Raw genomic sequence first — 26744 nt, 5'->3', positions numbered from 1 at the left:
ATGACATGATGATAATAATGATAAGGATACCTTTGTATATACTTTTTAAAAAACATAGTTATATTGTGCTTTACATAAGATAAAATACACACCTGTGATATCAAACAATAACAACATAGAATAGGGAGCAAGGTAAAAACTATGGAGATAAAATAAAAAAACAGAACATAGGACCTGATTAAATTAGAATAATGTAAACAAATGAAAATAGACTTTTATTGCGTTTTTGTATCACACTAAGTGCTTGAACAAGGAACAATTGGCAAATATATATTCAGTGATGTGTCTTGGAATGAAGGATTAGCCTACTGAATATGCGAATTGTGCATCATGTACAGTACTTGACCCCTAAAGGGTAAAATGTAATATTTTGTAATTAGCACTACATACGAGTATATCTGAGGCAAATGGGACATAACCATAAACCAAAAAATCCTGGACAAATATATATTTTTTTACCTTATGGTGGCCTAGATGACACGCTAAGGGATCATCAAAGTTATCACAATTTATCCTGAGAGTTGCATGAATACTAAATTTCACAGCAGTGCTTCCGATAATGGCCAAGTTAATGCTGAGGGAAAAGTCATCACATCACGTAGAAACCATGGACATCAGTGTGAAGTTGTGTGCCAATTCATGAAGCAGTAAAAACATTTTTCTTGATTAGTGAAAACTTTGAAAGTTTGGTATAAAAGGAAGAATGAGAGACTCACTGAAGTCACTGGGATTCTTTGTCATTCAATTTTTTTAAATTTCATTTCAGTCTAGCCAAAAGTGATGGTCCAACAGACCAACCAACTGACACTGCCATCCCTAGAGCCATATCACTAACATGGCTAACAAGATGTGCCTGCAATGTCTCCAAGGCCCATTCCATGAATATTGTTATTGGCAATTTTTACCAATATTCCCAGTAATTGGGGCATCATTTTACTCCACATGGCATATCAAATCAGCCAGAAAAAGAGGAAATAAATTCAGTAGTTTGGTTAATGCTTTGAAGCTGAATACTGGGGGACAACCAGAAACAGAAAAAACAAAAAAAACGAACACAATATCCTGATAAATCAGCAGCACAGTTAATTACACACAAAGAATGGATTTTAATTAAACTTAATTGAAAGGAAAAGCTATCTGATTTAGGTGCTCTGTGTTTTTGTTTCCCAAATTTGCTGTAGGTCATGAAGCATCACTCAGTTTTGCAAGACAATTTGCATTAACAAAAAAGGAGATTCATCCATGGTACTTTCTACAAAGAGCCAGCAGCTGGAATTAAGAAAATATGATTTAGTGTGGGGCTTTTGACAGTTCAGTTGAAATGAAGGCAATGTGTTTTTTTAATCACTGTGGAGAAAGGGTGCAGTTTCACAAAAACCCGCTTGTTATTTAGTAGTTCACTGTCAAATATGAACTATGATCCCTATGCATGTCAGTCACAGAGAAAAGCTAAGCATGTACGTATACGGTAGGTGTATGTTTTTCACTGCACGTACGCAATGGGGGGAAAGTTTGTTTTCACCCTGCCATATAGACGCCCGTCTGGATTGCACAGGCTCTTGCGCAACACGTTTCCATGTTATTGTCGGCCCTTCAAAGACTGTGTCATTCTGGGACTGAACCTTTTCCCCCCATCAACATTATAACTGGCTGACGTGCAGGCGCCCTACATAACCTCCCTGCACACTCCTCCTCGAAAGCCCCACCTCCTCTAACCTCACCCAAAGTTCAACAACTTTTTTAACAACAACAGGGGAAAAAAGGTGTGCCACTAACCCCATTTCTCCATGTATATATAGGGGCCTGTGTGGCAGACTGGGGTTAGTTTGTGGAAGAGTTGCTTGCTGGAATGGTTTGAGAGGAAGACCTACTGGACATTTATTTGACCTGAGACCATTTTGAGTATTAATCCAAGAAGATCTGAGCTCAGCTTCTGATTTTAAGCTGGTAAACAGTCTCTCCTCTTAGAAAACAACTAACATTCTCAACATGACTACATGTTGCAACTGTGGATTTAAATCCTGAATTCATAATAACCTTCATGGCTATTTTATTGTATCGTTTTCCACAACTGCATGTCTATGTTTGCTCTTATAATAGCCCATGGTAGCCTTATTATATGTTATATCCATGCACTTCTTATTATAGCTCTTCAACACTTCTTGAGCACTAAGAGTTACATTTGTTTTGCTGCCATGTAAGGTTGAGTCCTTGTTTCTACTTTCACTTCAGCTCTCCAGCCTCGGGGTTTGTGCGTCTGTCCCGGACGAGGGGGCGGTGGGGTGGCGCCACGTCATATCAGCCGCCGCGCTCCGATTGGCTGCCGAGTCTCACCCGACTCAGCTGTGACTGTTTTCTGCAGAGGAAGCGCTCGTCCCTAGCGTGAGGTCCATGCGGTGGAATGGGGCAGCGCAGTGTTTATTTGTGTGTGTGCTAACGATGATGTGAGCAAACAACGTGATTGGCAGTCCTTGTTAAGAGCAGGGCAACACGGCAGGACGCCCCTGTTTGAATCGTCTGCGAGGCGTGAGTGAACAGGAGAGGGGCTTTCTGATCGGACCAGGCACCGAAGACGTCTGGAGATCAAGGTATGGAGCAGCTTTCCTTTTCTCGTCACAGTCGAACTTAGTTCTTCAACATCACTGTGAAGCTCTCGTTCTGCAAACAGCTTATCTCTATACTGGTGCGCTAAAAGGTTTTTATTGTTATAAATCTGCATTTATTTAATGACAGGTGGCGGTTTCCCTTGTCCCTTTAGCCCCAAAGTGCCAAATGCCCAGACTAGAGGACCACTGCTGGAGCTGCTCCTGTGCATCAAGCGTGGAAACGAAGCACTCGTCATCTGGAGCGAACTGGTTGGCGTCCAGAGCCGAAGAAATGATGTCCATCATCACCTCGGTGCTCAGCCAGGCCTATGGCTCGCTGCACGACGTCCGGGCGGCCAACCTGATCCGCCGGGGTCTCGTCCTCTTCACGGTGGGAGTGATCCTCGCCCTGGTGCTCAACTTGCTGCAGATACAAAGACATGTCACCCTGTTCCCCGAGGAGGTGATGACCACTTTGTTTTCGTCTGCCTGGTGGATCCCACCTTGCTGTGGCACAGGGGCCGGTGAGTAGACGTTAAGTTGCCTGGTAATAGTTGTGGGGATGCAGTTTGACCTCGGCTGTCTGTGGTTTGTTGCTAAGTTTGAGACAAAGGAATGTGGGGAGGGGAGGGGTTATCGTGCAGCTGCCTTTTCCCCATATAAAGAGAAGATGATAAGGAAAGCTAAACCAATTATAATCTATTGGACCAATAACTATGGTCGCGAAAAGTCTGGAAATCACCTCTGTGATGTTATTTGCATGACCCGCCATGTTGGGAAGTAAAATGAGGCAATTTCAAACAATATAGGGCGTGAAAACGATTAGTTCACATAATCGCCCCTGCAGTCAGCTTGTGTATGATCAGGGAGCAATGAATCATTGTCCGGGGTTGTTTTTGTTGGCTGTCATACAAGCTTTCCGCACCGGACTTTAAGGTTTTGTGTGGTAGTCAGTTGAGGAAAAAAACTGACTTTGCACGGATGGTAGCGATACTCGAGCTCCGATTGGACCTAACTGCACAGACACGAGGTGAGCTGCGCGCTCATTGGCCCGTGTCATAACGGGTGAGCTGAGGGGGAGGTGCTGTTAAGGCCAGGAATCAGGAAGTTGGCAGACAGACTGGCTGTGCTCCTCCCCCTATGTGCTGCAGGGCTGGAAACAAAAGTAGGTGGAGGTGTATAGCTGCGTGGTTTGACTGTCTGTTACCTGATTCATGTGTCATGTGGGGTCTTATTTAAGGTCTTCATTTTGTTAACGACGTGCCTTTACCACGAAGACTGAGTTTATAGTAAATTATTATATTCTCTAGACTCAGTTGTGGCTGTTTTTTTATTTATTAAACTTTTAACCATTTATAAAATGTGATTATTTACACAAAAATGTCATTGACTTGTTTCCTGGATCTGAGGTTTTATCTGACCAACAGTTAACAGGTATAGAAAGATATTCAGTCCACGATTTAAAAAGTGGAGAAAAGCGGCACTTTCTCAGTTTGTCAAAACTGGAACCAACAAATGTTTCAAAGTTTCTACTTCATAGAAGGATTAGGATTATCCCCAGATTCAGGTCTGGTATATGATATAATGTTCCTCGTCTACAACAAATGTTTGGTTTTGGGTAATCACACATCAATTCACAATTAAATGTTTGGTCTGTGGAATTTCTAGTGAAAAATGTAGTTAACAAATTGGCTTCTTATATCAGTCCAAATCCCACATATTTTATGTAGACAAAGACAAACTTAAGCTGAATTACTTTTGCTTGAAAAGTAACAATACGATTCAGATTAATTTTCCGTCAATCAACTAACCGATGAATTGACTTATTGTTTCAGCTCTAAATCTATATATATATATATCATATACTGTATATTTAATCTGGTGTCTTTCTATGGTGTTTTTTTTTCCTTTTATTGAGAAAATGCAGAATTAATTGTACAAAACGGTGCTAGAGCTTGACATTACACATAATGAGCAATAACACCAAACGTGCATGCAGTCAAACAAGCACATTCAAAATGCCAAAACACATCAGCTCAATGTCAAAATCTTATCTTATCTTGTTTTGATTTGCGTCTGTTTGTCCCTTCCTGCAGCTGTGGTCGGCCTGCTCTACCCCTGCCTCGACAGCCATCTGGGAGAGCCACACAAGTTCAAGAGGGAGTGGGCCAGTGTCATGAGGTGCATCGCAGTGTTCGTCGGTATCAACCACGCCAGTGTTGTATCCTTTCACAAAGAGCTCATGTTGTAGATTTATAAGTCGTTATGTTTTTACTGTTGTCTTTCAATAAGGCTTTTGTACTCCCAGCCAAAGTACGGGGGAAATCTGTCTTTCCTGTGCTGGTTTACCTTTTAAGAAGTGAAGGTCGTACAAATATTTGAGATAAGGGCAAATAAGAACAAATCCCATGCTAGTGTCGGAACTGTTTTACTTTGTCCTTAACTGCCCCGTAACACAGAAACTAGACTTTGACAACAACGTGCAGCTCTCCCTGACGCTGGCAGCCTTGTCCTTGGGCCTGTGGTGGACATTCGACCGGTCCAGGAGCGGCTTTGGTCTGGGCATCACCACTGCCTTCCTAGCTACTGTGATCACACAGCTGCTTGTCTACAATGGTGTCTACCAGTAAGTCAGCACTTCAAGCCGAACAAAAGTTTCCACTCTTTGAGGAAAGGAAACTGATACTGTGTTCAGTGATTAATCCCAAGTGCTTTGTCATCACTAATAAAATACCCACAGCATAACCTATGTTACTTGGTTTAAGTGTTGTTTACTCAGCCATGAGAGTAGGCTCCACCCTCTTGTGAAGGAAGTAAATGAAGCACGTGGAATACTCACATCCGTCTGTTGCCCAAAAAAGTCCCAGAAAACACAAATTACTGATATATATATATATATATATGTGTGTGTATGTTTTTGCTACTCCCTGTATCTCTGGGAGGCCAATTAACAGACCAGTCTGCTTCAGTGGCATACCATAAAAAATACACAGCTGAGAAAAGGGACTGTTGCGCATGACAAGAGGTGGAAAAAAAGGCAGCTGCAGCTCATGACGATTTGATAAGGTCAAAACACAGGGTGAGCAATGACGAAAGATAATATTTTCCAGCAGGATAGGTTTTGTAAATTTTTCCTACCTTGAGATCTGTCACATCTCTTTCCAGCTTCGACTTTACACTGCAGGGCTTTTTTTTTCGGCGTCAGAACTCACGAATGTCTCATTCTGAAATTTTGCCCAAGGAGTAAAGCACCATCATTTTCTTATTAAAGAAGAATTTGTCTAGCTTTGGAGGGAATTCTGTTATTGTTTCATCCAACCCTTCCCGGAGGCCAAAGGTCATGCTAAGCCCCAGAACAGCATCACTGAACCTGCTTAACATTTTTAAGGATTACACTTCATAAGATGGTTTGTTTGTTCTTTCTCTCTTTCAGATACACATCTCCAGATTTCTTGTACGTACGCTCCTGGCTCCCATGTATATTCTTCTCGGGCGGTGTTACCGTGGGAAACATAGGACGCCAACTTGCCATGGTAAAGTTTGGCACCGTTTATATTTTATAATGTTGTAACTAAAGGGTCAAACTCCAGCTCTGGTCTATAATTCTTGTCATGACACTTGCTGTAAACACTGGTCAAGTTTGCCTGTAAATATAAAATTTAGTGAGCAAGTTGTCGTTTGTACAGGAATGACTAGAAGACGTTTTTTTGGAGGTCAAGAACATTTTCACCAATTATGTATTTGATATTTGTGGATTAGCGTCAGGTTCTGCTCACCCACAATGCTGACAATGTCAACGGGTTAGGGTCATTGGGGGGGAACTACACTGCTGGTGCGGGTGGATCGTTTTCCAGTCACACAGTACTCCTGATACGCCAAACTCCTACGCACTCTGTCTTAAACAACGGTTAAACTGAAAATCCTGACATCAAAAGACTCCCTTTCACTGTGTATGCTTTATATGCAATTATTTAGCTGAACTACAACAGCAGATAACATTGTCAAGAGAGTTAAAGTTGTGCAAATAGTACGAGACGCCCACTTCCCTTCATAATTATCCCATCAAGTCGGCTCTGATGTCTTCATTAAGCTTCTGCCCAGAAGCCTCACCTCATTCTGTCTGTAAAGTAAGAGTCCCGTCACTCCCTCAGTTTGACTCAGTGAAAGCGTGAAAGCAGATTAAGAGCTGTTGTTTTTCACAGTCGCGGCGAAACACAGAGCCAGTCAGGACTCGGCCGACCAGAGGGTCATTTGCTACTCGTTGTTTTTGTTTGTGGTGAGGCCTGAAGAATGTTGGCACAAGTCGAGGCTCGTGGTTTTGTTCAGGGTTTTCTCCCTTTCGCTCCAGTGGGTCAGTTGTTAGAAGCATCAGGAGAAACATTTTTTTTTAGTTGGTTTTAATTTAAGGTCCGAGATAGTTACCGGCAAGCAATCGCTTTGGCAGCAGATACAATGTAGTATCTGTTAATTAAAAAAACAAAACAAGTTGTGCTGTGTCAAACTCCTGCTTTGTAGATCAGCTGAATGGCTCAGTTTTATTTTTACAGTCGGATGTGTAGTTTTAGAATCCGTGGATAAGTGAGGGGAAAGTAAAGCTGAGTGCACAAACTGCTGAGACCTGATGTCTGAATATATTTTAAGATGTCTTGTAATAGAAAAAATGAGATATGAGAAAAACAGTATTGTGTTGAGCCAGCCTTTGTTCCCCTTCTTTGTACAAAATGAACAGCTGCCGTTTGGGGAAAGAATAAATCAAAGCAAAAAAGGGAACCGAAAGAAATGTTTTACTTTTTTTCTCTGTTCTTTTAAACTTTAACCTGGACATGTGAACTAGTCTGTATTCTTTAATGAACCAGCAACCCAACTGTATTTACTTGAAGCTGCTAACCACAAATAAAAGTCAGGAAATCGTCCAGAGTTTGGTTTCAGCTGACATCTCCATCTGTGATTCTGGTTTGAACCGGTCTTATGTAGTTTGACTGCTTCATAGATAATTGCTACCTGGACACAATACAGAAGCTTGATTTGAACAACAACATTTCTACTGTATCCAAATGTAGATATTGTGTTGTACATATCCCTTTGACTGTTTTTGTAATTGCTGCATTAATTGATTGATTGTAATTATTGGTACTTTATACCTTATTAACAATGGCATTCTTCTCTGGCTTCTCTCAGGGTGGTGTCGAGAAACCCCACATGGACTGAGCAGTGGAAAGAAAGAAAAAAAATTGGACGCCCGACGTAAAAGCGGACTAGTTATGTGAAGAACAAGGAGAAATAACAGGAGAGAAGACTCATTGTTCTGAATTCAACAAAGTACAGGTCAGAAAAGCCCCTCATCCATCGTGCCATGTCCTCTGCACCTCCTCGTGGCCAAACAGCCTCCCCCCACCTCTGTTGTACTCAATCAGCATTAAGGATTCCTTGCCTTTTGTTTGCTTTTTTTAAAAAAAATTTTAAGTGAACTGTTGACTGGTTTTAATTTCACGCTGGAAGTGTGTGTCCTCCCGCTATTTAATGGAATGGACCCGTGTGCTTGTGTGCTCTAGCAAGGATGTGTCGTGGGCTTGGTCTTTTTTTTTTTCCTGGACTTAATGTGATCAGAAAAAGGGAAATGTATGAATGGGCAAAACAAACCCGTCTTCACCCTCATATAGCAATGTATTCAGCGGCTGCAGTGGCGCCACTGTGGCACAGGGGAGATGTATGTTCCCAATCAAACCAAAATTAAGTATTTATTTTTGTGGCTTTTGAATGACCCCAAACCAAAATGTACTGTATGCCTGATAATGAATGATGATTCCCATTTTGAAAGAGGTAGTTTTCGAACCCTTGGAGTGAATAGTTTGATGTTTGGGGAAATGCGCTTCTTGCTCACTTTCTTACTGAGAGCTAGCGGACTTCTCATCCGAGGGGAACCTTTTTTCTTTCCAGCGAACACATTAGAGGATGGTAGTTGGAATTAAGAGTGAGATGATACACGTATGGAAGTGCCAATTAGTTTACTACCAATCTGTACTGGCTAATATTCACATGAGTATGAGGACTTAATGAGAAGATACTTGGAGCAGAAATGCAAACTATTTAGGCCCCAACAGTATCATATTCACGTCCGCCGTTTAGTGCAAGATCACATTCGTATTATTTTAGAAAAAAACTTCTCTGAAAATTTCAGTATGATGTTTTGTCTTGCTTCAGAGAAGTTTCCGGCGGACAGTGGATTGTATTCTCTTCATTAGAAATCAGGAGCAGGTATGACGACAAAGTATTTGTATGGACTGAAAACAATGCCAACTAAGAAATTGAGGAAAGCCTCTAAGCTGGACTGTGTTCTGAAAGAATGTACTCGGATTATATTACAGGCACTTTTTGCCAGCATCCGTGGTCAAGCCTGGTAAAACCGGTTTCAAATCCTTCCCGATGCAATTGTACCTTTTTGACCACACGTTAAATGTCTTGTAGGATGGAGCTTTTGATTCCCATTGAGACAGACTCTTTACTCTTTTCCAACTTGAATTTTCATCTTCAAAGTCGTTAGGGAACATACACCAGCTGAAGGAGAGGGGAGGACATTATTACTTAGGATTTGCAATCTGTGATTGCCTGTGTATTATAGAATGTAGTGCTTTTGTCACTATAACGTCAGTTTTATCATTGGTACAAACATAACGACATTACTGCTTGTACGTATAACGGCTTGCCTATGTAATCAGACAGGTAAATTACCATACTAGATCTACAGTATGTTAGTGCAGGGGGTCTACAGGATTAAGTGCAATCAGAGTATATACACAAGCCGATTATTCTTCCTTATTTATTATTATTTCTGACAAAGGCTTAAAAAAAAGTATAACTTCTAAGTATATGCAGTGGGGATACTTAAAAAAAGCAATAACATTTTTGTTTATTGTGAACAAGATTTTTTTTGTCAGAGATTACATGCCTTTTAGAGTCAATACCAATGATTCTCATCAGAGAGACATTAAAGAAAGTATATACTGTGTCAAACTGTTAAAAAAAACAAAAAAAAAATCTTATTTAGTAGCATTACTGAAGGAAACCTGATTTATTTTTGTAAGACTTTTAACGGCAGATCACTTCAGGTTCATCTGCTCATATTCAGGTGTACTAAACTGAAGAGGAAGCTTTATTTTTTCGAGGTGGTGAAGCACCTTTTGTTTTAATGTTTTAGACTTTCTGTGTGTGTCTTGATATTTCAGCTGTGTATCATTTTTGCTACCTTGGATTCAAGTGTAAAATAAAAATGCCTGATAAGGACGTGTTTGTATAATCATTACTCACACACATGGGATTGGGTAAAGAGATTTTTTAACCAATTTATGATGGGAAATAAATATTTGTATGGTTCTGATATTGGCCGCAAAACCAGAAAGAAAGACTGGAACTTATTGATACCTGATACCAACATGTATCCTTCAACTGGGTATTAGCCATTCATTTAGACACCAGCCTAATTACACATGTCGACAGCTTTGGTAAAACCACAGCACCCGACTATTTATTTTTTCTTTGTGTCAGTTGCAGCAGCAGCTCAATTGGACAGGAGCGTTCTCGGGTGCTGATGGTGGTATGTGTTGTGTCTGCTGTCACAGGCAAGTTGAATAGATCATAACGCCCTTTTGTCCGGGCTCTCTGTCAGTCTCCACAGCCATTATAATGTCCTCGGCTGCATCTTCCTCTCCCTCTCTCTCTCCCTTTCCTCTGTAGGACCCCTCCCCGCCCCCACCAAAGAACCCCTGAAAGTAGCCTGTACCCCTGTTTGTCATTGCATCCCCCCCTTCTGTCTACCCCCTCTCAGAACACGCCCTTCTAGACGGTAGGCTTCTATTTATACCTAGCGGGGGACTGACAGTTAACCTTTTGCACTGGGGGAAATTTCTGGGAGCGGTGCCAATATCTGTGAGCTGCTCTGAATCAGACCCTCATTCTAGGGGTCACAACAGATACTTCTATGTATCTGTGTATCTGTACACTGTCTGTCTGTCTATCTATCTGACACAGCAGCGATCCAGCGCCACACGCCTTCTCTCTCCCTCCTCTTTCTGTCTCTTCCTCTTCTCAGGCTGAATAATTGGCTGGGCTTCAACCTCCTTTAATTTCCAGCCACAGCAAACCGAAAGACTCCATTAGGGCACCTACTTATTGCCAAAAGCCCCCCCCCCCTTCCCTCTCTTCCTCCTACCCTGTTCGTCCTCTCATCAAGGCCAGAAGACGGGCCTTGGCCAATCTGATCTATTGATTTGCACCATCTATAGGTTCGATTTCATCTCCTTGCAGCACCTTTGTGTCATTGATTGTGCTTTAAAATCTCTCTTATTTTCCCTCTAATGTGATGCAGTGGGTTTACTGTCATTGAGCATGAAGACGGTGAACATTTTACAACAACACACACACAGATGTGGCTATTTGAAGTTGTTTACTACACATTTATAGTCTTAAAATCATGTATTTTTTTAAAGTATACATCCCTTTATTCATTTATGATCCACATCATAGATTGTATGTAAAAGAAAAATGTATACTATATACAGACAACAATGTTATTTTAACTATACATATAGTATGATACTATACTAAAAACCAGTAGATTATTTACTGACACTGGCTCTCGGAATTTACTATGATGGCAACATTTCAAAAAACTAAGAGGGCCAATAGTGTTACTGATTTGCATGAACAAAACAAAGACTGAGTGACTTCCTCACACGTCGTACTGTAATTGATCTTCAACTTAGGTCTCTGTTCCTTTTGATGGAAAGGAATTGCATATATTTGAGTATTTCCATTGTCTTTATACTCTACTCCAATAAATTTCCTATGAAATATTGCCACTACATGTATTTATCGCCATTCCTTCTCCTTTGGGAGGATGTGATTAGACTACTTTTACTTTCCTCAATTACAATTGTGAAGGCAGGACTTTTTCCTGTAATGGAGCATTTTCACAATGTCATTCTTGCGCTTTTACTGAGGTAAAAGATTTGAGTATTACTTGTTCTATCGTTGACAGTTCCTGATTCTGTTCTGGCTGGTTGTGGGTGACACGCCCCCCACCCTCTGAACATAGTCTCTGTAGTAAACGTCCTGTCACAAACATGAAATGTCTCTCAGGTGCTGTTGCATTAACATCTTGACAAGCGTTCGCTTCGACTCTTTGATGTTTCGCACCCGCACTGGTGCTAAACTGATGCCTGGCCTTTCTGGACTGGGTTGAATGGAATTTATACAGCTTGTTTTCATGTTGAAAAGTAAAATAGAGACCTGAGAGGTGAATGAGAAGACATTAACAGGCACATTCGTGGTGATGGCTTTTGTTACCACCAGATGACGGTATTTATCCTCTCAGCCTTTATCACGGTGACATCTGTGGACCCCTGGTGGAAGCACACGGAACAGCAACGTCCTGCAGTGCCTCATCTTGCAATGCAGGTGAGTTGACCTAGTAGTCTGGGACCTCGCCATTCATTTTCGATTTCCAAGCGGCGTTACCAACGGACGCAGACGAATCACGCGAAGTCTGTTTAAAATGTCAACAGACCAGAGCAGAGAGGAGATGCCTGTGATGATGATTACACAATGAATTTTTGTGGTAGAAATTTTGAAAAAAATCTGGTACTTTTAATCAAATGCTGATTCATCAGCTTCAGCCTTGGTGGTTTACAAAAGTCGCTACACTCCGAGTCAAACTCCGCCCATTTTCAGATAATCGGTTGTGATTGGACCAGCAAGTTTTCTGCCGGGGAAGCACTGGAGGGGATCCAGGCCATAGGTGTAACCCACTCATCGAACTACGTTTAATAACATACATCTCCTGAGCCTTTAGACAGCACACAGGTAGAATGTATTTTACTGGTCTGAGGTACCATGGTCTGCACGTTCACATGGTGTGCACACTAAAGAGGAAGAAAACTAGAAAATTATATATCAGCAAATGGTTTTGGTTTTTTTTAAGTGCAGATTTTTCCTGAAGCCTCTTTAAAAACTACTGATAGAACATAACAATTCAGATCCAGGAGGATCATTTATTAAACAGTGGCAGGAATATTATTCTTGGAATATTTATCTCAGACTGCAGTGAGCGGGGCAGAGTCACATGCATGATAGAAAAGGTCAATGAAATGGATTGAGTGTGGAGAAAATCATTGCACACTCTTATTTCCCTGCCAAAAGGTCTTCAGTGGCATTAATGCCCTGCTCTCTGTGATATATAATGAAAGACTCTCTGTGTGTGTGTGTGTGTGTGTGTGTGTGTGTGTGTGTGTGTGTGTGTGTGTGTGTGTGTGTGTGTGTGTGTGTGTGTGTGTGTGTGTGTGTGTGTGTGTGTGTGTGTGTGTGTGTGTGTGTGTGTGTGTGTGTGTGTGTGTGTGTGTGTGTGTGTGTGTGTGTGTCGTTTAGGTCTACTGAGTCTTCATTACACCAGAGCTGGGTCCACCCCTGTCCTCTGCCCTCTCCCTGTGCTGGCCAGGAATAATGAATTTCTGTGGATGCCATGGGGGGCTGAGTGAGTGGCTCAGAAGTGGACTCCATTTTAGTTCAAATTACCTCTCAGATCCCATTCAAATGGTTGTTTCGGGCTGCTCTCTGCCTCCTCTACGTGTTTTTATCTGGGGGTGAAATGATCCACTCACACCCTTTCTTCATTTACCCGTGTATCCAGTTGTGATTCCAGATTTTTTGGGGGGTGCTGTCTCCTTCAGAGCTCTATAAGTCAAAGGAATGGAAAAAAATATCTACATTTTAAAACACACACACGCACACACACACACACACACACACACACACACACACACACACACACAAAGGAGACGGCACCATTTTCAACAGTGTAAACAACAGTCCAGGTCTCAGTGGGATTCAGTCAGTTCAGTCTACATGCTCAGCTTTCTGTGCCATTCCTGTTGATAGCCCCTATTCCTCTGCAGGACAATATTAAAACGAAAGTTCCTCAGGTGATGGCACACTATGCATGCCATCCAGAGAAAATCATTCCCAGCCTAAGTTAAACACACCCAATGCATCTTACAGCCAAGATCAGACTCTGTAAATCGACCGGGGCAATAACAACAGCTGAATTAAAGGTAATGGAATAAATCAGGGCGAGCATTCTTCATTGAGAGGAAGACAACGACAACTCTGCATCAACTCAAAAACAGGCAGTCGGCTAAATTGTTTACAAGGATGCTCATTCTTTAGTTTTCTGTACAAAATGATTTAAAACAGGCTCTTTCAATCTTACTCCATCTCATTTACTCTGTTTTTAAGGTAAGTTATATTTCTAGGCATGTGTGTGTGGACTTATAGGCATTGTGTAAATGAAACACACTGATCATAATGATTCAGTCACTGTCTCTGTATGCTGAAAATCTAAACCTCTGACACCTGTTGTGGTTGTACAACCCTGAAACCACACAGCTCCACAGCCATCCATCAAAACACATCTGTTTAAGGTCGCGCGCCCGCCCATACACACACACACACACACACACACGCACACACGTAAGGGATAAGTCCTGTGTCACATACTACAGTGTCAGAGATTTGCATCGTGATCACAGCACTGCTCAGGATCCACTGAAGCTGTATGTTTACCACAGACATTTCTGGGGAGCAACAGGAATGCGGCCTGTTCTCCTCGCTGCTGAGAGATGCACAAAGTTGGCAGGCTGAGACCATCTGGGAAAGTTATTGTGCCTAAAATGGCCCTGGACAAACCGGCCCCCCTGATAAGTGACAAATTCACAACATATTCGCGACCGGGGGGGTAAAAACAACTCAGGTGCAGTGGAGGGGTGAAAGGGAGTCCGTCCCGTCGCACATGGCTCTTCCGAGGGAGTCCGGCACTATTTTGGCGAGTCAAACGGCACAGGGCGCGATGCCACACAGGGAGAGGGGTCGAGTAACCCCGTATATGACTGACCTCTCCCCACTATAATTAAAGTTGCAAACTGGACCCGGAGACATAATAGAAATTGTTTCTCGCTTTTAGAATGAACTCCGCTCTGAAAACGGAAATAATCTGGTGGGGGGATGGGTGAAGGGCAATCCTGGATTTTTCAAAATATATTTCATTATATCATTTTAGGCGTTGTTGTGAAATGATTGACACATGAAATCCACTGAAATGTGCCACGGTTTGTATACGGCTGCGGGTTGGATCTGCTTTATGAGTATATTAAATTGAAGATGAATACGATTTGGAGAATGCATATTTACATTTCTGTGGAAAATGCACCTTGCATCTCTGCAGGGACGCCGTGACTGCAAACTGCCCTCCCACCTTTTGATTTCCACATGTACATGGAATCATCTTGAAACGAAATAAAACTTAAGCCCAAATCTGTAGATAGATTTTGGAGTGGTGGTAGCTCGCCGCATTATGACGACCTGGACAGATATTTAACAGCATTGCCGGCGCAGAGGAAACCTGCACTCAGAGAACAAACACGAGTTCAAAATTCTCCTGCAAGTGCCCCCCCCAAACCCTCTCGCTCTCTCCTTCTCTCCCACTTGTTCCTCCCTCCTCATAAACGCGAGACAGGTGCACGAGGCATGCGGACGATCCAAAAACCATCCATGGCGCATCCTGGCGCATCCGCCACCGGAGCAGCGAGGAGCAGGAACGTCAGGGGCCACCGAGCTCGGCTGAATGACTGACCGAATGAATGGGGGGGGGGGGGGGGGTCAGTGAATATCAGGTAGACTGTGGAGTCTTTTACATTACACTGGCTTTTCTTTGAGGTCTTCTTAGCGGCACAGTTTCATTCATAAATGCCCCCCCACCCACCCTCTCCTCCTTCTCATCCCCCCCCCCCCATGTTGCATGGCAGCCTATTTGTTATGTACGACTGAGAATGTAAACCCATTAACCTTACGGAAATAGCCACCACGTGCAGTTCATTCTTTGCTGTCACAAGTAAGACGTCGCGAAACTCCCGCAGACCAGCTGCACCACTGCTCGCGGTGAAGAATCCCGTGCTCCTGACACCAGTTGAGCATCAAGCGGAAAACTTTACACGCGGCGCAGGGGCGTTCAAGTGCCCGCGAACACTTATTAAAAGTTGTTATAGCATCCCTGAAGTCATCCCGTGTGGATCCTCTTCATCTTCCCCTTAACAGTCCGATTTTTCTTCGCACCCTTCCCTGTCAAGTGTCACTGGACCTCGCACTTTTAAAACACGTTTTCTTCCACGTTTGGATTTCATCTTTTCAAAATGAAACAAATCCATTGTTTGGCAAGGTTTGGCTGCAGATGGAATTCAAGCTTCAATGTTTATTTCTTGTTGGGGGTCGTGGGATTTTCTTTTTTTCTTCTGCATTCAAATATCGAGAAACTGAACTAATGGCTGCTCGTGCTGTTCAAATCATTTGATGTTAGCCTCACGGAGACCAACATGAGATCGTCATGAGCCCATTGATAGGATTTATATACTAATCACTAACTTCGTTCTAAATACATTTGCCACATGGGACTGTTCGGCAAGATCAGAATTCAAAATTACATTTATTAAACTGGCCACCGTTTAAATTATTAGTTCCAGATAACTTTTTAAATTGGTCTACAACATTCTTATGAACAATGAGAAAACTTTAAATAAAAAAAATCATTGTACCTTTATAAAACGATGTAAATTAAAGACTGGAGTCCTGCAGCTTTGTCCCTCAGCGATATTTTAAATTGTATTATTTTTATGATTTTCAACAACAACACCTGAACATTTTTCCTCATATTGGGAACTCGGCTGCATTCAATTAGTCTTCTGTAATTTAGCTCAGGGTGGTGAGCGCAGTTGTTTGTGCTAAGCTCCGTTTGAGACTTCTCCTTTAGAACAATCCCAATTCAAATGAGACTTATCTACGCCAGACCGATCAGACGGATTAAGAGTTATTAAAACCTATAAAGGGCTGAAACCAGAAGACTCTGCTGCCCCGAAGTCCGCCGCGACTCCAGAGGATTTCTCAGTAGACACATTCACACCACGGGGAAAAAAGTATATAGACATCATCTACGTGATGAATAATTAGGCTATAAGATAGTGGGCTACTGGAGTGCAAATATAGGCGATAAATAAAACGGGAAAAACATACAGTCACAATATGTTTTTCGTAGTATTTAAAATCCAAATACGTTTTACATCCCATTATGACTTTTAGAGGAATAAGAGGGAGTTTGGGTGTTAATGGAAATTATCTTTACATATAGTCTACAGTATTTCAGCAAGATTTGACGGTGAAATAAAACAGCAGCAAACAGGCAGAGTTTGCATATTACACTTCGACAATATCCATATATTGACGCAAGTGTAAGAAAAAATAACAATAATGGCATTTGTTTCTAATCCAAATCTCCCTTTTTCCACAGCCACCCACACAGGCATCGTCGTCATGTGCCCGTGTTCTGCCATATTCCGCGCACTGGCAGAGACCCCTTGTTTCTGGAAAATCACTGGCAAACAATGGGGCATAGGAAACAGCTGGAACTCCCTTCTCAAATCCTGAAATTCATTTGAAATGAATGGTATTTCTAAACTGATTGACTTTTTGCAGGGTATAACTACGTGCAATGAAGTCCGTATCCGATAAATGTTATCTATGACTGACATGCCCAGGATGAAACAACAATATTTTTTTTGGGGGGGGGGGGGCAAGCTTCTAGGCCCACAAAAGAACAACAAAAACAACAAGAAACAAAAATCATACAGGGTCATATAGGAGAAGCGTGCTTTTAGGTTTTGAAAGGAACAGGAAGCGGGGTGGATTTGGTCCGACCCCTGCATGGTGATATTAGAGACCCCCATTCATCTGGAGGGAGTGAGGGTGACCGGGAGAGGGAGGGGTGCTGGGGTAAGGGTTGGAAGGATAGAGAGAGAGAGAGATGGGGGGGGGGGGGGGGGGGGGTTCAGGGTGCATCTGCAGAGGTCCCACCGCCCTCTGATCTGTGAGCTGGCACACATCACGGCGTCCATTCACAAATCCTCCTTCTCCGCGTCACCTTTTGTAGTAGTATACTCTATAGTACCGCGCGCTGGTGACGTGGGAGACGATCCTACCAAGGAAGATACAGAGGAAGAAATAGGTTATAGGAACTCGAGGACAGGGCACATGCGCACAATGCATGCGATTTGTTGTAGTTCTAGGGGTGCGTGCGTGTGTGTGTGTGTGTGTGTGTGTGAGAGAGAGGGAGAGACAAGGAGGGGGGGGGGGGGGGGGCTGAGCTATAAGTGAATATGAAATAGATTCATGCAGTTGCTGGATTTACAGGCTGCATAGTAACAAACCCAGGCGTTCAAACAGTGCACTACCAGCTTTGAATTAAAACGAGAACTGGGAATATTAACCCTGCACTGCAAAGCTGACGCGATGCTCTAGTGCCTTTTTTTTTTAAACAAACAAAAGACCAGAGAGTAGATAGTATAACCTGACAGACATGACATGTGCGATAATCAATATTTCCTGCTTCCCTGAACAAGAACTGAATATATTCGTGGCAAACAATCCTTCAATCCAGCCTTTGCTTTAACCATATGGCGGCCCTCTTAATGTACACTTTAAAAGAAATAGGAATGAAAAAGAATGGTAATTGAGTGTCCCTATGTTGGGACAAATAGATGGCAACACGGATTTTCTGCAACTTCACATCATTGGCTATTGATTTGCTTGCGGCTATGTGGAGGTTACACGACAAGAGTCCTGGCGAGCAGATTGAAGCAGATAACAGCTGAATATGAAAAGTGCGCTTGATCGACATGTATTCCACGTGTGACATGATGGCAGACCAACGCTTCGGGTGGAGAAGCTGGTGGAGAAAAGAGATGTGCTCTGCAGAAACAGCTCCCTCTGACTGCACGGCTGTTTGAACACTGCTCCATGTTCTGTCACGATGTGGAAAGTGGACTGCGCTGCACAAAAACTACATATATGCGCCCGTAACAGGCCCCTATACCCCTATGAGGCCTGCACGTGCACGTAATGGACATTGGTATTACAGCTTTATTTACATCGTTTTTTCATCATTTCACAAGCAGAGGAGGGGGAGGGAGGGGGTATATATATATATATATATATATATTCAACATCAGAAAAAACTGCCACCACAAAAGCTTCCTTCTAGAATTGCAATAATGTTATGTACAAAACAATAATAATCATTTGAGGGAAACTGTTAACAACCTAAAGATTTAAAAAATGAATGGGTATTCACCATTTTAAGCACCAAATAGCCAATATAGAGCAAGCCAATATACCAGTAAAGACTGGGAAGCAAATATGGCAACAAAAACAATGAGAAAACAGGCTTATAAAATACTAATACTAACTTACTAATAGCTTTATATTAGCCTACTCTATCGTGTCTGATTTTTCGAGAATTAATAAATTAATAAATAAAAAACTTAAAAACAGCAATACCGTATTATGCAAATCCCCGAATGCTACAGCAATATTTTAACCCTTAATCTACCATGACAAACTACCCTAGATTTTTTTTAAATTCCCAACCAGGAAAAGCAATCCCATAATCTTTCTCATGTGTCAAACCACAGAAATGGATAATAAAGAGTTTTGGGCACGATGCAGACCAAAACCAGGCGACGTGAAGAGACAATAGTTACTCAAAATGGTTTTGTGAAGCACACACTGCAAAAAAAAAGATACACCCATGGTTAGTGTTGAAGCTTAAAAAGCTTGTTTCCCTCTAAACATTGCAGCAGAGTGAGACGACTTCTTTCCTGTTTCACCTATTTTGGAGAATTTCCTTAAAAATCTGGGTGCTGTGCGCACCGAGCATCATGATTAAAGATCTGTTATACTCAACATCTCTTTTCTCCATATATAAAAATTGAAAAACTACTGAGAGAGGTGTCAGATATGTCACTTAAAAAAAAGAAGGAAAAATAAGATTTTGGGGGACTCACCATGCAGAGGACTGGCTGCATGGCGCGCCAGAGTGTGCATTTTTTTGCAGTGCACACAAGCTCTTATTATAATTCAGAGCCTGAAACGGTGTCATTTCCTCCAGACATCCCATGTTTTGCTGTGAGGTTAGAGGCCAAGCCCAGGCGGCAGCGGCCTGTCTGTGCCTCCATTGTCCGCTGCTTATTTAGCGCTCAGCATTAATCTGCGCTTCCCCTCACAAGTGAGAAACAATCGCAGCATGAGAGTGGCCTGTCTAATTACATATTTCACTCCCCAACTTTCCCTTCAGCAGCCGACGGGAGAGCCTGGATAGGCCCTTTGTGATGGGGACATGTGAGATAGGACCGGGGTGGGGGGGGGGCAGTCGATCAGGTAGATCTGGGCTGAGATCTTCTTTTTTTCTTTTACAGCATTAAAGAGATCGCACTATTCCAAATCTAATTGAAGAACCGTGTGATAATGAGCCACTTGGATGCCTGTGATGTTGTACTTTGTGAATCTGTGTGAATGTGAGCTGTCCAGGCGCCTATGAACACAAATCCAGATTAACTCCAAATAAATATTTTATGTAATAACACTTCAAAATAATTGCCTTGCAGTTTGCACAAAGCCTGTATTTCACAGGTGAAACGTCATGGATATGTTTTTTTCCCCCCGCAGGACAAAACCTGGCTTAGACTCTTAGACTAGTTTATCGTGGCACAAATACAAATGAAAACAACAGTTGTGGGCCACGAACCCAGCCTTTTAGCAAAGAGGCTCAGTTTGTATATCAATGGTGCAGAGTTCAAAGAAACCACTAACCAATGTGTCATAACGGCTGACTGGCCTGTGAAGCAACTAAGTATATTAAATGTGTAGCATTATTCAATTTAGATCAAAGTTGCTCCCACTCACAGTATAGAGAAAAAGACCATGCATGCACGTGATAAATATAAAGCAGCTGACTGTCCAAATTATTTGTTTCAAAGGCTCCTCACTCAGGTCTCAGTCTCGCTGCTCCTCTGGTCCTCCTCGGTGCCCCCTTCTTTTTTTTCGTGCTTTTTTACGCACAGCACCGCGGCTCCAATGCCAGCGGACAACCGACCGAGCCACGCCTGCCACTGCCCGGGGCCGTCCGGGGAGGAGGGACAAAACTTAGTAGCTTATCAGCAAAGTTACTCAAAGTTTTGTCTTTGGAGCGACTCCGTATCCCGAGCACCGCGAACAAAACAGTTCGTTTGCATCACTGATTTCCTTTAAAGGGACACAGACCCAGTTCTCGGTCGACCACATGCGTCACGACAGGCGAACTAAAATAAATAAATAAAACAATTAAAAGATGATGATAATAATAATTATATATATATATATATAGGTATGGGTATGTGTTTTTATATATATATATATATATATATATATATATATATATATATATATATTTAAAACATATACCCTCCTCGTTTGAACTAACAATCTTTGGCTGCCACGTTTCAGTTCGGATGCATTTTGTTGCCAATTAAGAAGCAACATGACACATCAGACAATTCTGCAGATCGTATTAGTCAAACGTCATGATAGTGAATCCAAGAAAGTGTTGCTGCAATGGGTTAAGAAAACTAACATCTACTGTTTTGATATTAAATTAAATTTTCCAGAAAACACCGGTCGTTCAAAGCGCAACACAGACCTGCTGCAGTTCTGTACGCATACAACCTTGGCAGGACAGAGGGACTAGTAGTCGGAGTCCATTTGACCTTACAGGTGTTTTTTGTGACCTTTAATGCATATTTATTCCGACATATTTTCCAACATATAAGCGTTTTTTCACCGTGGTTCAAACATGTATTACCAAATGATGTTGAAATACATGTTGCCTCAAAGACTTTCACGTCCCGCAGCCTCACATTAACATCCGCATGAGGCCATTTTACCCCCTTTTTTGTTTCATTTGGCTTCATTTGAGCAGATTTTGGTTCAGTTAAACTGTGAAGGCATCTAAACGCGTTGAAAATTACTTTTTGTCACACCTAAGGTATGTAATAGTGTAATAGTGTAGCCTATTACAGCACAATGAAACATATATAATTCCTCGTTTTTTTGGGAATCCCTCCATGCCCCGCAAACATGAAACCCCGGGGATCCCCGCACTTTTGACAACCAACGCGTCAATCTCCCATTGTTGTTGTGGGGTCGTTGTAGTTTTTTGTTTGTTAACGCATCCTTTTCCTTTCCAAACTGAAACTGTTGAAGTTGCCCGTTCATAAGCGCAGATGAATCATTGGGAGTTGGGAGCATGCACTGGATTTAAATTAGGCGTCTTCTCCGTTATATTCCAGGACTCTTCCCCTTTGCTGAAACGAGGATGGGCGTTTGTCGGCTGCTCTGGAGTCTGCGTCACGTGACCTGCTTTCCGCCATCCTATTGGTCCAAGGCACGTGTCAGGGAGGACGGTGGCAATACGTCACTCGGGGGGCTCGTATTGAAAATAAGAACAAAACTCCAGAGTGAGAGTATGAGAGCATCAGTTTAGGAGCCTCTTTATTTACCCTTAGTTTAGTTTAGGTGTAGGCATTACTGAGCGCACTGAAAACGGATAACGCTAATTTGGATGGTGCGCAAATGGCACATCAGTTGTAACCCGAGATTGAGGGAGTACATGTCAAAAAAGTATGCTTTTCACAGAGGACACTATCGCAAGGCTTTGCATGGTGTCCAAGGCACTCACTAGTATTTAAGTTTTATTTTTTTATTTATTTTACGCGTGCTTTTTTTTTTTTTCTTTCCTGCAATTCAATTTTCCTTAAGTTCTTCGCGAATTGTATTGCGGCGGAGAGAGCGACAAAGGGGTTAAAGAGAGTAAAGCGGGGGAAAGTGAATCAGTATGGAAGAAAATGATCACGGCAACAGAGACGTGGTGGAGCGGCAGGAGTCGGCGAATGAATCAAACAGAGCCATCCTTCCCCTGCTACAGGCGCCGGGGAACCCGCAGATCCCTCACCGGGTCACCAATTTCTTCATCGACAACATCCTGCGGCCGGATTTCGGAAGGAGAAAGGACGGGGCTGCGAACCGCGAAGAGAGTAATAGCCTTGCGTCGCGGGAGAGCCACGACAGCCCCGCCGCCCCTCAGACCGAGCCAGTGGGGAGCACGGTGCCGGCGGAGGGGACCTCCACTCCACACACGGTTACCGGGTCCAAGAAGCCCACCATAGCCGCCGATGAGCCCCTGCAACCCCGCGGGGAGAACGGAGACCAGTGCCTAAGCTCAGACTCAGACAGTTCCCAAGCCAGCTCAAACCCAGCCACGTCTCAGCAGATGCTGTGGCCAGCCTGGGTCTACTGCACCAGATACTCGGACAGGCCTTCTTCAGGTTGGTGGCCCCGTGCATGCGTTGTACTACACAGGCCTGCCGTATTCTCGGTAACCTGAAATACCCCGTAACACTGACCCCGGATGCCTTGACCGACTTCTGCCGAGTAGCGTAGAGCGAACCGCATATACAGTGCGCAGCAAACTGAGAATTAACCAAACAGAAATCAAGGTTTTTTTTGTTGTTGTTTATTTTTTGTTTAAAGAAATAATTAGAACGCAGAACTCAAAGCCAGTGGCCAATATGTTCCCGTACAAAGCAGATGGGGGGAAATAAACCAATTGGCCTATTATAAATGCAAACTAAAAATAAAATATTTCAACACATTGACGTAATGTAAAATCTTAACATTTGAATTACACGTAAAAAAAAACCCCGCCAAGACTTAATAAACGGGAAACATTTGGAAACGATTACGCACAGCTCTTTCTTCGCGCAGGCAGGTTTCGTGCACATCTCCTTGGGTAATGACCATGGTGATAAAGCGGGGTCCTCCTTGTAGTAAACACCAGCGCGCTGACAGGCTGCACGGTGCGCTTGGCAGAGCTGAGATGTGCCTTAGTGGCGGCGGAGTCGCGTTCGGGATGAATTCAAAATGCACGTTTTCACAATGGACGCTCCCGTTAGCGACTGCGTGTCGTTTTGTTGTTGCTATCATTTCTAATCTTTGTCCATAAGGGAAGAGAAGCTTCAACTTTTCAGCCCGCGACGAGGTTAATATCGAGTGCATCTTGCTTTTCCTGTGTGCATCAAAGTGGAGTACAATTTGTTCTCATGCATTATGTAATGGTGTATAGAGTGGCGCAGGCGACTACTACGAGTTGGAGAGCTGCACGCTCTTCATATGGGCAGCTTGGAGAGAAAAAAACGGCACACAAGCTGCTTCATCGGGAAAATGGTTCGGCCTGTTTTTTTTTTCTTCTCTTTTTGATGTTTCCCCCCCCCCCACTGTTTTGAGGAGGGAACCAAACACTCACCCCGCAGCTCCACCGCACAGGCCTATGTGCAAATAGGAAATTAGTGTTTCGAATGTGTGCTGCTCAAATTCTGTTTACGTTTGACCACTGAGGAGCTTTTCAAGCAGCACTCGAAACAAAAAAGTGTGTGTGTGTGTGTGTGTGTGCATATACGTAGCCTATGTGTGCAAGCAAAGCAGAGGGTTTGAAACAGGGAGGGAGGGGAGGTTGTAGTTGGGAGTTTTCTCCAGTGGATGTGTCAAATTGTAACAATCAGCTCCTCGTTTATTTTTATTTCTTTGCTTTTGCTCTTCGCGATTTTGTCCATAATTTGGGGGCGCATCAGAAAAGCTTATTATATGTGTGATTTCTACAAAAAAGCTTCCAAATACATTTATCTAATGGCAACAGATGTCTGAACAACCACGTGTTTACTTATTTCTCATTTTTTGAAGATGGATATCAGTTTTAATATCGACGCTGACAAACCAACGTCTGTGTCTGTGACCCCCTCCACTGCAGGGCCAAGATCTCGCAAACCAAAGAAGAAAACGACCAGCAAAGAGGACAAGCGACCACGGACGGCCTTCACAGCAGAGCAGCTGCAAAGACTAAAATCGGAGTTTCAGACAAACCGGTATCTGACCGAGCAGAGGCGGCAGAACCTGGCGCAGGAACTGGGCCTGAACGAGTCCCAGATCAAGATCTGGTTTCAGAACAAGAGGGCCAAAATCAAGAAGGCCACCGGCTCCAAAAACAGCCTGGCCTTGCACCTGATGGCACAGGGACTGTACAATCACGCCACCGTCACGTCGAAGGACGGTGAAAAATCAGACAGCGATTGATTTCCAGAGAAGTAACAGCAGCCCCCTGACGAAAAAGAACCTATAGTAATCCTATATCGGGTTTTTTGTTGTTGTTGTTTTTTTTTCTTCTTCTTTTTTTTTTTTTTACAGATATCACAGTAAAACTCTACAGGAATATTTAAAGACATCACAGCAGATTAAAAAAAATATCACAAATTAATATTTCTATCACTTTAAAAAAAAAACGTTGACCCACTGCAGATCTATACTGGGTCCAGGAAACCATAATTTAAAGAAAATATACTACAAATGAACACAGGAATATTTAATGATCTGTGTGTTCCTAAAGGAATATTATAGTGATTTTTCGTGATGTGGGAGGTTTAATCGAGCCTACAATGCAATAATTTCATCGAATAAAGGGCCAGTCTGTAGTATACCAGCATAAATTGTAAAAAAAAAGAAGAAGATATTTCTGCAATATCACGTCTATGAAATATGTTGTATAAAAGGTTGTTGTTTTTCATTGTTTGTCGCCCCCCCCTCCCCTCACCCCACCCCCCAGGAGGTACAAATGCTTACGCCCTTCATTTTTATATTGGCCTACTGCTATCCATGATTGTCATCATTTTACATTTTAACTGGCACTTGACGTTTCGATCTGTCAGAGAGGTGAACAAACTTAAATCCAAAGAATATTTTTCTGCTGCATCCAGGCTACTGTGAATTTTGAATAAATGCTAACATGGTTTTATTGCCACGCTTGTCGGTTTCCTTGGTTGTGTTTCTATGTAAAATGGACAGATTGAGCAGAAAATTAATTTTAATGTTGTTTTTTTTGTTTTGTTAAATCTTTGTTTAATTAAAGAAAAACAATTATTCACAGGAACGGTTTATTATTAGAAGTGACTGAGAGGTAGCAACTTTTTTCTAACACGCCACTTCACTAAAATGCTGACTTAAGCCTTGTTTATATGTATGTGGTCGTCTCATAGCCTTTAAACAACTATTATGTGCGTATTCCTTTCGTTATACCAATGCATCAGAGCAGCTATTATAGTTTTTAATAGCAATATAAATCATTGTTTTGTAGCTGAACAAATTTAAGGCTATAATGCTGCCTTTAATCACAGAAACAACTCTGTAGCATAAAGACAATGATGACAACCATTTTGCGCACTCTTGAGTATATAAAAGCAGGTTATTGGATGTTCTTGTTGAATCTTTCTCTATATACATTTTTATTGCATATCCATATATCATAAATGAAAGGCAAATCCGTCAGTGACTGTATTACAAATGTTGGAAATCTCGTTGAAAGGACTTCATGTGTATTTATATAGATTATATTGAGAAAAAAAATCTATCCAATGACCAGTGTTGCTTTAGAGTAGATATCTGAGGTGTTTACACTGCTTGTTTATCTTGCAATAACTTCTTTTTTGTTTGTTTCCTTTTTTTTTTGTGAATGAAAAATAGTTTATGGGGCCTTTGCATGAAAGCTGCAATTTGTTGTACTTGGGCAAATAACTGTGTTTATAAACTTTGGTCTTCACTGACTGAGTATGATCGAGCTAAGTTTTTGACTGTATCCATACCAAATTGTGGACTTTTTGCCTTTCAATGTTTTTTGTTGTGTACCTGCAAAAAGTGTGTGTGAATTAAAATCCACCAAACAGAGACACACTTTGCCTTAAAGTTCACGTGTGAACTTTTTCTGAAACAGAACTGTGCCGAATCAGAGAAGCAGTATTACTTCAAATGCAGACTATTCAAGTTGAATGCCTTTTATGAAAACTGCTGGTACGACATTATGAATTTACTCATCAGCGTATATCTATCTATATATGAACATGTTTAAATAAAATTACAACACAGAGTTGTAGAATACAATGCTATTTTTTATTTTATGTTGGAAGTATTCTTTGGTATAAATGTACATAATTTGTATCATGTATTAATTGTGTAATTAACTGCCTCCTGAAAACTGCAAAAGAAGAGTAAATAAAGCTTGAAGATTATACATAAAGTTTCTGGCATGTTTATATGAGGCAAATGGTTCATATACTGCTCTTAAAACACAGAAAAGTAGCTGAGGCTTGGCTAAAG

The 26744-nt window shown here is 42.1% G+C and overlaps 2 protein-coding genes across 3 annotated transcripts; both read left to right on the top strand.

Moving 5' to 3' along the window:
- The first annotated feature begins 1790 nt into the window (after positions 1 to 1790).
- insig1 (insulin induced gene 1) lies at positions 1791 to 9866 on the top strand. 2 transcript variants are annotated; one of them, XM_035619337.2, is made up of 7 exons: positions 1791 to 1947; positions 2233 to 2588; positions 2759 to 3109; positions 4682 to 4806; positions 5045 to 5211; positions 6019 to 6118; positions 7764 to 9866. In XM_035619337.2, the coding sequence occupies exons 3-7, from the start codon at positions 2773 to 2775 to the stop codon at positions 7791 to 7793; spliced, it is 759 nt and encodes a 252-aa protein (XP_035475230.1). In that variant the 5' UTR covers positions 1791 to 1947; positions 2233 to 2588; positions 2759 to 2772; the 3' UTR covers positions 7794 to 9866. The 2 variants fall into 2 exon arrangements, with proteins under 2 accessions (XP_035475230.1, XP_035475229.1); XM_035619336.2 differs by having other exon boundaries at positions 2734 to 3109.
- A 12162-nt stretch (positions 9867 to 22028) lies between these two features.
- Positions 22029 to 26658, top strand: en2a (engrailed homeobox 2a). The gene is made up of 2 exons (XM_035619768.2): positions 22029 to 22873; positions 24352 to 26658. The coding sequence occupies exons 1-2, from the start codon at positions 22384 to 22386 to the stop codon at positions 24672 to 24674; spliced, it is 813 nt and encodes a 270-aa protein (XP_035475661.1). The 5' UTR covers positions 22029 to 22383; the 3' UTR covers positions 24675 to 26658.
- Positions 26659 to 26744: the final 86 nt, after the last annotated feature.

The sequence above is a fragment of the Scophthalmus maximus genome, chromosome 21, assembly GCF_022379125.1.
Source record: "Scophthalmus maximus strain ysfricsl-2021 chromosome 21, ASM2237912v1, whole genome shotgun sequence".
NCBI lineage: Eukaryota > Metazoa > Chordata > Actinopteri > Pleuronectiformes > Scophthalmidae > Scophthalmus > Scophthalmus maximus.
This window is presented reverse-complemented; position numbering and strand designations above follow the sequence as displayed.